General features: G+C 52.9%; 1 protein-coding gene across 3 annotated transcripts in view; it reads left to right on the forward strand.

Moving 5' to 3' along the window:
• Window positions 1-14,903, forward strand: part of CRHR1 (corticotropin releasing hormone receptor 1) — a gene marked incomplete at both ends in the record, with an annotated part of 42,208 nt that overhangs the window by 14,772 nt on the left and 12,533 nt on the right. For 2 of the 3 annotated variants that reach the window (XM_084239421.1, XM_084239422.1), the window contains 2 exons: window positions 4,686-4,773; window positions 12,710-12,829. In XM_084239421.1, coding sequence (XP_084095547.1) covers window positions 4,686-4,773; window positions 12,710-12,829 — 208 coding nt within the window. The remainder of the gene's footprint in view (window positions 1-4,685; window positions 4,774-12,709; window positions 12,830-14,903) is intronic. The other variant, XM_084239423.1, reaches the window with a different exon arrangement.

A 14,903-nucleotide genomic window follows, 5' to 3' on the forward strand; every position in this document is an offset into this window, starting at 1 on the left:
TTGTCTGGGACAAAGAGGGCTTCCTACAGGAGGGGGAAGGGGCTGACTGACTGGGAGTGGGGAGCCATCCATTCTACCTCAAGTTGGGTGAGAGGGAAACAGAGCCTCCCTCTGTCATGGGACTGAGGGGGAAGAAACTGGTAAGTGGGTGGAGGCCAGGGTAGGAGGGTAGGAAAGGACATTAATGGTAGAAGAGCCCAGAAAGCTCACTTTTGGAAAGGGGCAGGTCAGATTACTTCTAAGGACTGAGAGATAGCCAACTAACTCCAAACAGCTCCAACCTGGCAGAGCTGGCTTCAACTGGCTTGGATCTGGTTTGAGTCAGTTGGATCTGGTTTGAGCTGGTTAAAGTTGGTTCAAACTGGTAGATCTGGTTAGATCAGGATAGAACTGCCTGCAGCCAATTTGAGCCAGTTGGATCCTGTTCAGGCTGGTTGGAGCAGTTCAGAGCTGGTTGGATCCAGTTGGAGCTGGTTACACCCAGATCCAGCCAGTTGTAGCCAGGTTGGGTATGGTTTGAGTTGGATCAGGATATTTCCAAGTGGTTGGATCTGGTTGGTACCAGTTTGAGCCTATGGTTCCAGTTGGAGCAGTTCTAGCCAGTTCCAGCTGGCTATAACCAGGTGTAGCCAGTGGAATCTGGTTTAAGCTGGTTTGAGCTAGTTACAGTCAGTTGGATATAGTTGGAGTCTGTTTGATCTGGTTGGATGGTGTTCAGGTCAGTTGGAGCCATTTGGAGCCCGTTCCAACCATTTGGAGCCTGTTGGAGCCATTTGGATCAGGATACACTTGGTTCCAGCTGGCTGCAGCCCATTATAGCTTATTCCAGCTGGTTGGAACCAGTTGAATCAGCGTGGAGCAGGTTCAAATTGGTCATAGCTGGTTGTAGCCTATTGGATCCGGTTTACTTGATTGGTGACGGCTGGAGGCAGTTGGAGTCATTTAGAATTGGTTACACCAGGTTCATACTGATGGGCGTCTGTTGGAGCTGGTTGGATCTAGCTTGAACCAGTTAGATCCAGTTTGAGCCAGTTGGTGCCAGTTGGACCTGGCTGGATCTGGTTGGACACAGTGCAGAGAAGCTGGATCTGGTCAGACCAGTTGTAGCCATTTGGAGCTGGTTGAAGTTGGTTGTAGCCAGTCGGTGCTGGTTGGAACCAGTTGGAGCCAGCTGAGTGGAGTTAGACAGGAAGAAGCCGTGTGAACTGGGTGAGGACTAGGTGAGGAAAAATTTTTCTCCTCAAGCCAAAAATTTCAGGAGATGCCCAAATTCTCAATCAAGATAAATAATATTTGAATGTCAGTAGTAATTTTCATCTGTCTGCCCTAAGTTCCAGTTTGGCCTAGCTCTGTTACTGATCCCGTCTTCAAAAACAGAAGATTGTATTGATTAATCACTGATTTAAACACTATATAAATTTTAGGCACACAGCTTCACATCTCTGTGTGTGTGTGAGCCTCACCTCACTACCACCAAAGTTCTGGTGACCTGCTACTCTCAGCTGGACACACTCCCTCCCTCTGCCTCCTACTCCTCCCCCTCAGGTAACCGCTTGCCCTGCAACCATCCCAACCTGGCAGGTTCATCATCAGTTCAAGCAGCTTGAAAGAGAAGCTTGGAGCCCTAGGCATCATCCCCGCAAGTCTTCTAATAATGCGCAGGGGAAACAAGCCAGTGGGGAGACAGCAACTTAGCCCCCCTGCGAAGTTTTAGATGCCCTTTCCTCCCTTAGCCATTCTCCACCACTCTCCATTGTGCCCCCCGCCTCTGTGACACCACCCTTATATGCTCAGTCTCTCAGCTCAGGCGTGCCCACTCACACATGCCCACGCCATACTCCAGGTGTCCACCATCAGGCACGCGCACCCCAAGCGCCTCCTGCAGTCAAGGTTGCAGGTGATGACCACAGAGGCCAAGGCGCCAAAGCCTGAGCAATCTTCACCTACCCCATACCACCTCATATTTTCTACAGTCTAAGAGTTCTTTTTGTTATTTATTGCTTCCTTTCCTCTGGTTATATCTATTCCACACATGAGAGAAACTACCTGGTAATAGTCTTTCGATTTCTGACTTACTTCACTTGGCTACGTTCCAGCCATGTTGTGGTAAAAGGCAAAATTTCCTCGTTGTTAGCAGTAGTAGTAGTAGCCCGCGAAGGATATACACAGCATCTTACCCAGTCATCTGTCAGTGGGCATTTAGGTTTTTCCCAGATCTCAGCAGTTGTGAATAATATGGTTATAACCATAGGGGCACATAAATCTTTTCCAATTCGTGTTCTCATATTCTGTGGATAAATATCTAGAAGTGGTGGGGCTGGGTTAAATGCTTTATATTTTTAGTTTTTTAAAATCAGTTTTTGATATTTTGTTCATGATGATTTTTTTGGCATTTAGTATTTTCAAAAATTTGCATTAGAATATTATATACCTTGACTAAATTTTGCACACAAGGTGAATGTCTGCTCTCCTAACCCTAGTCCGTGAGGGAGGCTGCACCTGGAGACCATGGTGGGCTGCCAGAGTTGGCACCACGTGGCCCTGGCTCCAGGCTAACCTTGCAGCTTACTCCCCAGGGACTCCAACAAGCCCTGACTCTCTCCCCACCTGATTTTCCTGCCGTGAAATAGCTGAGAGTTTCCAGATCTGTGATTGTGAGTCTGAAGTTCTATGGTAAATTTTGCAGACTGTGAGAAAATGGTTCGAGCTGGCCAGTGGAATTCAAGAGAGCCCCCCACCATTCAAAGGATAGGCCCCCAGGAAGAAAGAGTAGGGAGGCAAGGTGGTAATGTGGAGAGTAACCCTCCCGTAAGATTCACTAGCCCAGAGTGTGGTGAGATGTGCAGAGCTCTGCCCTCACCGGGTACCCATGTCCTGCAGGCAGGAAAGGGCTGGTTACAGTGCCCCCTTCCCAGCTCTCCACGTTTGTTTTTTTAAAGATTTATTTATTTATGAATACAAGAGCTGGGGTACAGGCCAGATGCGTGGGAGGGTGAGAGGATTCACCAGAGCCAGAGCAGGGAGCAGAACAGGCAGACTGACTGAAATACACTGCTGAAGGGAGCAGCGGGTGAGACATGAGAGGTCTGCTGTGCTATGTGGGTAGCTCCCTGGCCAGCACTGCAGAGGCTGCAGACAGCGTCACAGCACTGCACTCAACCACCTGCGCCACCAGGGAGGTCCTCCACACATTTTTTTACCCTCTTGAAAATTGAATCCCTGGAGAAAGAACTGCCTCTCCTATAACCCATGACTAAATAAAATCACCAAGTTCAAAATCAATCAACATGACCTGTTGGGTGCTTATTGTGACCCGAGACACATTATGGTTCCTTAGTTTATTCAGCACGTCTGAGTGCAGTGAGCACGTCCCTGCCCGTGTGCTGCTTGTGTGCTGCTTCCTTCCACACTCTGTGCCATGTCAGCCTGGGCAAGGGGACTGCACCTGTCTTCACAGGTGAGGTGACCAAGGAACAGAGTGGTCAAGTAACCTGCCCAAGGCCACACAGGGAGACCAGACCCCAGGTCTCTTTCGACTCTAAATTTGTGGGAGGAGCCTCCCTGGAAGCATAGGGGTTAAATCTCAGTGCTATCACCATAACAGTCTGCATTCGATCCCCGGCCAGGGAGCTACCCACATGGTGCAGCAGATCTCTCCCATCTTGCCCGCTGCTCCCCTCAGCAGTGTATTTCAGTCAGCCTGCCTGTTCTGTTCCCCGCTCTGTCTGGTGAATCCTCTCACCCCCTGCACCTCTGGCCTACACCCCAGTTCTTACATAAATACATAAAAATAAATCTTTAAGAATAAATTCATGGGGAGGGTGGTGGCCTCATGAGAAGGGACACAGAAGATGTTGGGGAAAGGGCAGTCCTCTGGGTGTGGGGCCCACACCGTTCTCTTCACAAGTGGGCTGAAGCTCTGGAATCAGAATGACAGGGAGCTGGTGAGCTTAAGGGGCAGAAGTCCCCCCTGGAGTACACAGTCCTCCCCCAGCCACATCCAACCCTACACCTCTCTGGGCCTTGGTTTCCTCATCTGCACAGGGACAGCCGCACCAGCCTGAGGGGAGAGAGTTAAGGGCCATCATGATGGAAAGTGCTTGGTAAGCCATGAGGCCCAATTTGTAGTGACTGGTAATTGAAGTAGTTCATCAAACAAGAGGCTGTCAGTGCCTCCAACTGGGGAGGGAGGCAGGCAAGTGTGCTCACAAGGATCAGTGAGCCTGAGGTGCCAGGGGCGGGTGGAAGGACATGCCTGAGTATGTATGTGTGAGTGTGTGAATGAGTGTATATGAGTGTGCATAAATGAGAGTGTGCATGGGGGTGTGTGTGTGTGAGACAGAGAGAGAGACAGAGAGAGACAGAGAGAGAGATAGAGAGTGAGAGAGCGTGTGTGGTGGGACACAACCAGGCTATGCTCGAGGTCCCATGGACTGGAGGCGGCTTCCTCAAGCAGCATCCCTTCCAAGGACCCAGCCCCAAGCACAGCACTTACCTCTTCCTAGAACCTGGGCTCCTGCTGGCTCCAGCTTCTCTGCGGTTCCAGGCCAAGAGGACAGGAGGGGAGGGAGACTAGGGAGGTGTATCTGGGAGAGATATGTGAAAGGAAGGGCAGGGAGACAGGAAGCTGCAGGCCAGACTGCTCAGTGCAGCCTCACTGTGTCCTTGCCTCCCTGTGCCCACAGGCCCTTCTCCTCCTGGGGCTGAACCCTGTCTCTGCCTTCCCCCAGGACCAGCATTGTGAGAGCCTGTCCCTGGCCAGCAACTTCTCAGGTGAGTACCTCTACCCCCTCTTCAGGATTCCAGGTCACCACAGCCCACACCCCCTGGTCTCTTGGGCCCTCACCAGAGCCATGCCCTGAGGCAGGAGCCCCAGAGAGATTTCTTCTCCAGGTCTCTAGTGAGTCATCAAGTCTCCTTGGAGTGCCAGTGTGGAGAGAAGACTCCTGAGGGTGTGTGTGAGGTGGGGAGGGAGTTGTGATTAGGTCCCACAGACACGGGGGACATGTGGCAAGTGTGCCACGCAGTTGTCTTCCCTCCTCTTTGGGGGGCATCATCAGGACAGAGGCCTGGCTGGGGCTAGGAACATCAGCCAGGAAGCAAGGCCCTTCTCTGCCACTAAAAGTGCCTGAGGGGCCTCCCTGGTAGTGCAAAAGGTTAACTGCCAATACTATGAAGCTATCCGCAGTCACTGCGGCAGGAGTTGGATCCCCAGCCAGGGAGCTGCACACATGCCATAGCAGACTCTCCTGTCTGCCCACTGCTCCCCTCAGTGTGTTTCAGTAGATGCACCTGTTCTGCTCCCTACTCTATGTCTGGTGAATCTTCTCACCCCCGCACCTCTGGCCTGCACCCCAACTCTTGTATGCATAAATAAATCTTTTTAAAAAAAGTGCTCGAGGCCTAGCTTGTTATGCCAACTCTGTGCCAGGCACTGTCAGAAGCAATTCTTCACCATGAATGAGGGTAATTTTGCCCTCATTTTACACACAAGGAAACTGAGGCACAGAGAACTAATAAGCACGTGAGCTCTGGCTTCTGTGTGTTGGATCCCATACAAGGAGGGGGTAATGGAGGCAACTAGGGGTTCACAGTCTGATCCTGGAGTCAAATCCACAGCACACATTTTCTGCGGCAGAGCCAAGGTGTGCTGGCAGGTGGGGTCTTGGTGTCCAGCAGGGAAGGCAGAGGCCCGGTCTCTGAAGCTGGATCGGGGGGAGAAGCTGTTTCTTAACTTAAGCAGCTGCCACCAGACCTGCTGTTCCTTCAGTAGGGGGCCCTCAGGGAGTGGACAGAACCCTGGACTTGGAGAATGCCAACTGTGTTCCCACCTCATAGCAACGCCTAAGTTTGTCCTGGCTGGGCAGGGAGGGGGCACAGAGATAAACATGCCATTGACTCCATGAGCCTCAGTTTGCCCACTTGTAAAGTTGGGGTGGGAGGTAAGGATGATACCTGTCTCAAGGATATGTTGTGATTAAATGCACTAAGTTTTGCAGCAACGTTTCACAAACTATAGAGTGCAATACCCCTGCTGGGTGTTATTTATTAATGACATTAACTTCAGCAGGCTTTAAAAATGCTTTTCATGGGCCTCCCTGGTGGCGCAAGGGGTTAAGTACCACACTATGAAGCTGTCCGCAGCCTCTGCAGCACGAGTTCAATCCCCGGCCGGCCAGGGAGCAACCCACATGGTGCAGCAGACCTTTCCTGCCTCGCCCACTGCTCCCCTCAGCAGTGTATTTCAGTTCCCCACTCTGTCTCTGGTGAGTCCTCTCACCGCCCCCCACCCCTGCATCTCTGGCCTGTACCCCAGCTGTTGTATGCGTAAATAAATAAATCTTTAAAAAAATGCTTTTCATATATCTGGAAGGAGCGGAAGGCATTTGCCAGGAGTTGCTTGCTACAATGCAAGTGGCAGGGAGCTAGAGCAGGGGAGTGTGGCTTCAGGAAGGCTTCTTGAAAGAGCAGATTTCAAGGTGTGTCTCTGAGAGACGCTGAATGTGAGTGGGCAAAGAGCCAAAGCTAGAGGACCAGCAGGTGGAAGGACAGGGAAGGGGTGAGGAGGGAGGTGCAGAGACTGGGGAGGGAGTGGCTGCAAAGTTGGCTAAGCTGGGTTATAGAGGCCTAGGATGTCCTGGGGAAGTCTGGACTTCTAGCAGAGAGCGCTTGGGAGGTAAAAGTCCTGCTCAGAAGCTGGGCCTGAGATGAAAGGCCCAGCCCTGGGACCAGGTCAGGCTCCATTAACTCTCCATCTGTGCCTGGGAGGAGTGACATCCCTAAGTCCAAGTAGGTATCACCTGTCCTTGGAGGCAACAGGTCTTGATGGATGGTGTTCATTCCCCTGCCCCAGTCTGGCCCGGCCTGCCTGACTTTGTGGCACACCATCCATCACCCCCACGGCAGCCTCTGATAACAGGCTATTTGTTTCTGACACCGAGACCTACCCAGACCAATGGGCACTGGTGGAGACAGATGGCAAGGGTGGGGACGAGACCGGCCAGATGGATGCGTGTCTGGCCGGGGTGGCTGGCACTGAGTCAGAGCCTTTGGGGCCCTCTCACATGCCCGGTGCCAGGAGCAGGGTGAGGGTGGGTCTCCAGGGCCTCAGCCCCATCACGTGGCAGATCACAGACTTGGCAACTCATAAAATCATGGCATGAATATGACAAGATAACATTGACAATATGACAATATTCATATGTCAATTGTCATATGATAATGATAATATTCATATTGATAATATGAATATAGCAATAAATTCATTAATTTATTCATGGAACTACTGATTAATGATATCACAGACAAATAGAATCATTGTTGAGAAGGACCAGGGGTCATCAGTTCTGTCTTTAGGTAGTGAACGATAATAACAATTAATGATAGCTGCTATTTATTTAGTACCTTAGACCCCATTCTTAATATCATAATCACTCAATCATCAAAACAATATTGTCACAAAATATTTTATAGAAGCCAAAGGGAAGATCAGAGACGTTAAGTAACTTGCCTAAGCACACAGTTTCTAAGCAGCAGCCCAAGATTTGAACTAAGTGGGCCTGATTCCAGACTTTCCCACCACATTATGTGACCAGCCAGAGACCACCCAGGTGCCCAGGGTCCAGTGTGGTCACTCATCCGGGTGCAGAGTCACCTCTGCAGTTTCCTCTACCCTGGTTGGGTTTGCACACAGCCCCCAATTTTCCTCAGGACCTACTATGTGCCTGGCACTGCACTAGATGTTGGGAATGCAATAATAAAGCCCATATACCCATAGGACAGGAGGCCCACCCACTTGTCCCGATGAATCACATAACCTACAAAGACATCATTCTTTTCTACCAAAAGAGGCAGCTCAGCCACAAAGTAGCCACCCAAAGAGGAGGACTCTGCCTGCCCTCTGCCATCCTTCCTGTGCCAGGTGGCTTTGGAGGTAGCAGAGCCCTGCCCATTCATGCCAGCAGCACCTTCCTCTGAATGGGTGAGCATGTGTGTTCCAGGGACTGCTCTTGAGCCACCTGGCAGCTCCTGCTCGGGGCAGCCTTGGCTGAGTCCTTCCCCTGGGCTTAAACCAAACAAGGGAAGAGGCTTCCTAGTCACAGGGCTGCTGCCGAAGGCCCAACTACTCCACCTCACTCAGAAGCCCCTGATAGGACACCTGACATAGCCGAAACAGGAGCCAGCCTCCAATCTCCCTCTGAAGTTATCCACCACAGAGGAACTGTTAAGTGCTTTTGGACACTGTACCGAACCAGAAAGAACTATGTCGTCTACTAGGGGGAAGAAACCAGTGCCCAATTGCACACAAGCATTAAATAGGCCATCTTCAAAGGGTTCTTATCTGTTTGTTAAAGCTGGGCCCCCAACCAGCAGGGTCTTTTTCCCAGGCCAGTGGGAACCCTCAAAGCCACTCCTCCAGTCTCAAAAATTTGGAGCAACCTGACCACAGTGTGCCCGCGAGCAATCCTAGCATGGGTTTCTGCACATTTGCTCTGCATGTATGGGGCAGGAGGATGATACAGGACCAGTTTAATGTGTTACTGAACCTGCTTGACTCTAACCCCACCCCCAAGAAAGACCCTGAGGAATCCAGCTGCCCTAATAAGGTGTGAGCCACCGAGCCATAGAAATGTCCTTACCCGAGCTCACACCTGCCTCCCAGCCTTTGCACCCGCTGGTCCCTCTGCCTAGAGCACTCTTCCCCTGGGTTTCACACGCTCCCTCCCTCACCTGTTAGGTCTCTGCTGAAAGCTTAGTCTTTAGAGACCGCCAAATTAAAGAGGTAATCCCACTGGTCTGTATCTCCTTACCGGCTTACTTTTTCCCCATAGCATTTCTTACAGGTTAATGGATGTGTCTGTCTGTTTACCGTTCCTCCACCCCGCCAAGGGCAGGGCATTTATTATATTCATTACTGTATCCCAGCTCCTAAGAACAGGCACTGCATCCCCAACTCCCAGAAAACTTCTTAGGTGGTTAGTACAACCATGTTGAATAAAGAGCAGTCATTACTCTTCCCCACCTACAACTTCATTGACCAGGTGGGGACCCAGGGCTGTGGGAGGGGGTGCCTCCTAATAGCTCAGGCTTTGTGCTGTGACTGGTAAGTCTGTCTGGCTAGTTGCAAGCCTATCTTACTTGGTCCAAACCACTCCTCCAGATGATGTCCAGATCGGGGAAAACAAAAAACAAATGCCCAGGAGAGCAGGAGTGGTTGGCCACAAGTGCCAGTAGGACGGAGGCAACGCTGGCCCAGGAACCTGCATCTAAGAGTCCTGACAGCCAGTCCTATAGCACCCAGGCTGAGTGGCATGGACACTGCCTGCCCTGCCCCCTCCCGGTCCCAGCTAGGTCATCCACTCCCTCCCCACGCCCACACCCCTGAAATGATTTTTCTCTGCACCTTGCCCTGGCTTTTCCTGCTTCTCCCTGTTTTATTCTCAGCGTCTTACTTCCTTCTAGCTCCTCTCTCTTCTTGAACACTTGGCTTTCCTCCACTCCCAGCCCCCCTCTTTTCTTCTGGAAGAGCGGCTGAGTGGATTGATTGAGTGGTCTGAGTATGGTAATATAAAGTGCCCTCCCTTCGCCTGGATAAAGCAGTGTCTGACAAATGCTGGTTTCCTCCCTCTCCTTCCAAGTCCTATATATACCCTTGCCCGTAGGAGGCCCGGTCTCTGAGCCTCTGCCAGATCCCCGGAGACCAGGTGTCCTGGCATGATGAACTGACGTCCTGTCCCGGAGCGTCCAGCTGCCATGGAGACGGGACACGTTGCCGGAAGCGGGGGTCGGGCCTAGAGGCAGTCGGGCCTCCCCCTCTCCCCTCCACCGCCGGGTCCCCTCCCTTCCGCCACTCTTCCTTTACTCCTCTTTCCCTCCCTGTCTTTTCCTTCTCGGAGTGCTCCCTCAAACCTCACAGCCACCCCACTACTGAGCGTCCAAGCCTAGCTCCTGGCTGAGCCCGGCCCTAGCTCCTGATTGGCCCGCCCAGCTCTGACCACGCCCCCTTTGGCCCCACCCCTCCCGCCCCGCCCACCGGGCTCTCCACCCCCTGGGGGGGCCTGGGGCTATTGTTATTAGCCATTTTTATTTATATTTATTCCTGAGGAGGGGGGAATGACCTCCTGAACCCCTGTCTTTTAGACTTCTCTTTGTTCTTGGGGCCTCTCCTGCCCTTTCTTCCCGTGTCTCTCACAGATTTTCATCCTTCCAGGATTTTCTGGGCATTCAAAACCCACTCTGCCTCTCAGTGTCCGCAGAAGTTAGGTTAACAGTTTGGCTGCTTGGGCCTCAGTTTCCTTATCTATGAAAGACAGAATTAGCGCCCATTTTAGCAGGTGGTGTGAGACCCATCGTAGGTACCGGGGATCCCGGACCAGCTGTGGGTGGGTCACTGCTCTGGAGGGGCTGGGACACCTGGTCCTGGCTCAGCGGCCAGCCCTGCCCTGGCTCTGGCCGGGTCCTCACTGTGCCTGGTGCCAGGCCCTGCCCTGCCCTCTGTGCCTAGCTGAGCTGGCTCCGGGGAACTGTCCAGGGCAGGAGACAGGGAAAGGGGAAGAAGTGGGGGGGAAGCAGATCTACATGGACCAAGAGGAATGTCAGGCAAGTTCCAGGTGCTGCCACACATGATATCCCATCTAGTGTCCCAGCGCCTGCTCAGGAGAGGTTGTGAGGGAACCAGTGAGTGAGTGAGTGACCTACAGATGTCATTAAATGAGATGATATATATATATATGTAAAGCCCCTGGCATGTGCCTCACAGTCCTCAATAAATGCTGCTCCCTTTGCTGCCTCCTTGGCTAACCCTCTCCCTGCGTTGGCATGAAATGTAGTTTAATAGAAAGAGCTCTCAATTTGGAGTCCAAAACCCCTGGCTATGGGTTTTGGTTCTTTTACTCCTTGAGTCATGACCTGGACACGTCACTTAACTTCTCCTGGCTTCAATTTCCTCATCTCTAAAAAGGGAACAATGACACTACAGGCTGGATGAGGATCAAACAAAATATGCGAAGAAGAGCTTTGCAAAAACAGAGCATGGTCCATAATATGATCTCCCTCTCCCGACCTGGGCTCCTGCTTCTCCCCTCCCCCAGACTCAGCACTCCCAGGGACAGAGTAAAATCTCCACTGGCAGCCTTGCCACACGTGCTCCCCTCCCTCCTCCAGCACCATCCCATGATGCCATTCACCAAGACTCTGCTGTGGCACAGGCCAGGACCTGCTCCACCCCAGCCACCTGGCCTGGCGTCTCGGGCCCATTAAGCCCCAATCCAGATTCCTTACTCTTTCAATTAAATCACTTGGCATCAAGGTCTCTCTGCCCCTTGAGCCATGATTTGCACAAACAACCCATGAATAGTTTTGATTAGAAAGAAAACCAGCATTGGTAAAAGTGCAGCTCAGAGCAGCCCTGCATCTAGCAGGGAAAGGAAGTCAGTTTAACCCAGCACTGTTTCCGGACAGACTGGCGACAGGCTAATCTGGGGAAAGTGTGGCCAGGCCCCAGCTAGGGCTTGGCAGCCACTGATGGCCCCTCACCCCCACTGGTTCATGGCTGTCCCTGGCTTGTCTGTGCATTCTGTGCCAGTCCACGGTTATTAACCCTCTCCCTCCATGATGGGCTTGCGGGGTCTCAACAGCCATGGCGGACCAGACTTGAGCAGGAGTGGATGCGGAGAGCCAGGAAAGTATCAGGAGCCCCCCACCCTTTGGAGACCAATAACTACCCCTCTCCTCCTAAAGTGTCCCAGCGTTCTTAACGCTGCAGCCCACACACATGCGTGCACACACACGCACCACCCACCCCCCAAGGAGCTCTTTAAGGACAAAGATTTGGAAGGAGATTTGACATTTTCTCTCTAGTTCACAAACTCCTTTTGAGAACCTTAGGGAAACTGTAGGCTCTTCTCCCAATTTTAAACTATATGTATAGACCCAAATTTTTTTCATTTAATTCCAGTGTCTTTATAAATCCTTAAAGCTTCTAGTGGACTGAGGGGAAGAATTTCTAATCTTCCAATTATTTCATTTCATTATAGAGAGAGATCCTAAAGCTTAGAGGGGGCCCGTGGTCACACAGCAAATTAGTAGCGGAGCCCAGTCTCAGGCTAGGATTCCAGACTCCTGGTTCAGTGTCCATTTCACTTGCCCAGATGGTGGCTTTTCTCCCCATGGTGCGCTTCTCCATCAGTCCCCTCCTAGGGTCCAGCACAGACCAAACAGGGTAAGTTCGGTCAATGCACTTATCAGGCCAGCTGGAAGCTGGAGCAACTTCATTTAGCTAGTTCCTCCCTGCAGGGCCAGCGCAGATGTGATTTGGCTCCAGAGACATATGAAGGGACAGGGTCAGGGGTTGGCTAGGACTATTCCAGGCTGTTCCAGGCTGTGTAGTCTCAGAGCACCAATCCACACCAAGTGAAGTGTCCTCGCGCTTCAGATTAGGAGCCTGGAGCATGTCCAGCCTTCCTCTAAATGCCAGCCAGGACCTCAGCTTTTAGCACAGCTTTAACTGTCTCCGTTCCTCCTCTGCTCTGCAATCCACACTGGCTCCCCAGTGCCACAGCGCTGGTCTCCTCTGAGCAGGACGAGCTCGTCTGAGCCTGGTCATTGTTCCTGACCTGTCCCCAGTGGGTATGTGAGCAGGCCCTGGGGAGGCGGGTGGGACACTGGTGTGGGGATCTGGCTCTGCCTCACTAGCTGTCTCTGCCCCCAGGACTGCAGTGCAATGCATCCGTGGACCTCATCGGCACCTGCTGGCCACGGAGCCCTGCGGGGCAGCTGGTGGTTCGACCCTGCCCTGCCTATTTCTACGGTGTCCGCTATAACACCACAAGTAAGTGTGTGCCTGGGTCAGGGAGGTGAGACAGGATGGGGAGACCTGGGACTTTTGGGGGGCAGGGAAATGACAATGATGGCGACAAAGTAATAACAATACATTTCGTGGGCACCATTTGCCAAAGGCCAGCTCCCTTCCCTGATGGGCACTCTGTTCAGTCTGTGGATTCTCACGACACCCCGGAAAGACACTGTATATCACCTGCTAGGGCTCATGATAGAACTCAGGCCTCCGGGCTAAGACAGGTCAGGAAACTTCCCCAAGGTCACCAGCGGCTAAGAGGAGAGGTTGGAATTTGCATGGAGGTCTGTCTAACACTCTTTCTTGGCACATGGTGCTAGCTTGAGCCCAGCCAACCCCGGGAGGAAGGGCAGGACTCAGCAGCCCCAATTTTGTGGATAAGAACCCTGAGTTCAGAGAGGTCACCGGGCCTGCCCAGGGCCCTCCTGCCATGAGGTGGGGACTGTTTTAGACCCACGGGTAGGGACGTGTCTTGCACACAGGCCCACAGAGGGGGTGGCAGTGGGGGAGGACTGATCCAGGGTCTGTTCTGACACTTGATCCCCATGTAAACATCTCCCTCCCCTGAGGGCCCCCAGGCCCTGAGATCCACCTCCTGGCTTTGCAGCTCCTTGCTATCCCACCTGTTACCCTCCAAATTAATTTGCTTTCACCTGTCAATGACTCACACCCCTGCTTATCAAGAGAGCAACAACTGCAGCCCAGGGGCCCTGACCTGTCTGGGGGTGAGGGGGGGCTCTTGAGTGAGCCCTTAGTCTGAAGGGCCTGAGCTCAACACCCCGAGAGGGAATTGAGGGGGACCACAGACACTGGGTAGTTGACTCAGATTGCTGCAGGACCTTCACACAGCCCCCCTCTTTTCTGGCCCTCTGGGCCCTCAGGCCTGCTCGCTGGAGATCCAGGCTGGTGACCTGCCTTCTAAGGCTTCATCCTCCCGCTCAAACCTCCCCAGTCCCTTCTCCCACCTCTTCCTCCTTTACCAGATGGGCTAAGGGGGACAGCGCTGGGGCTTGCAGTCAAGGAGGGGTGGGAGGCCAGGAGGTTGGAACCACCACCCACGCCTGTGACCCAGGAGGAGAAGAGGTTGGGGGGAGGTACCTAAAGGAGAGTTTGGGGTGCACGGCCGACCAGCTTCCAATTTAGCAGGGTCTGCTTTACAACTAGAATATGGAGGCCTAGAGGCTGATCATTGTCCAAGGTTGCGGAGCCTGGAGACAGGGCTGCTCCACCCTCAACGCCGTGTGCTAGTCCTTCTGGAGCTCCCAGGGAGGCTGGAGCATTAGGGGGCTTCTAGAAGGAGGCCTCTCCCTCACATGGCACCAGGTCCTGCCATTCCACCTCCAAAGGAATTTTCATATCTGACCTGTAATGCAACCATCCCAAAACCGGGTAGGTTCAAGCAGCGTGCTGGTGTTTTATCTGTTTTCATGTTCGCCACTGTACGCCACTGTACTCCGCCGTGCTCCGCCGTACTCCACACCACGCCACTCCACACCACACCGTCCTCTGCCGCCCTGGCCTTTTATGCCCCATCTCTCCCTCAGGTGCGCCCACCTATGCATGCTTACACCCTACTCCAGGTGTCTGCCATCAGGCATTCGTCTAGGATCCCAGGGATCCATCATCAACGCTAATGGTGGGAGGGCAGAAAAACCTGACACTTACTTACCCAACAGACCCTACCTGCCCTTTGTCCCCAGGGCCTCTGCCCTGGTCCAGAGTACCTGATCGCTAATGCTAGCTTTGCAGCCAACCCTTCTGTGCCCCCCCTATGCCTCATAGTTAAGTCCACACTTCCATTGGGGCCTGCCAGGCTCTCTGGCTACATCCTGCCTACCATGGGCCACTCCCCATGAGCTCCTTCCACTGGGTCCCAAGGCACGTCCCAAATAAACGTTTTCATGCCAGGACATGTGCTACTCCGTGTGCCAGTCTTAAGTGGAAGCCAGGACACCCGGTTCCAGCCCTGGCTCCAGAAGTGCCTGTCCCTCCCCCACCCGAGTTGCCCCCCACGGATGGGTGGGACGTCTGGATGAGGTGCTCACCTCCC

The sequence above is a fragment of the Talpa europaea genome (assembly GCF_964194135.1).
Source record: "Talpa europaea genome assembly, chromosome: 7".
NCBI classification, from domain to species: Eukaryota; Metazoa; Chordata; class Mammalia; order Eulipotyphla; family Talpidae; genus Talpa; species Talpa europaea.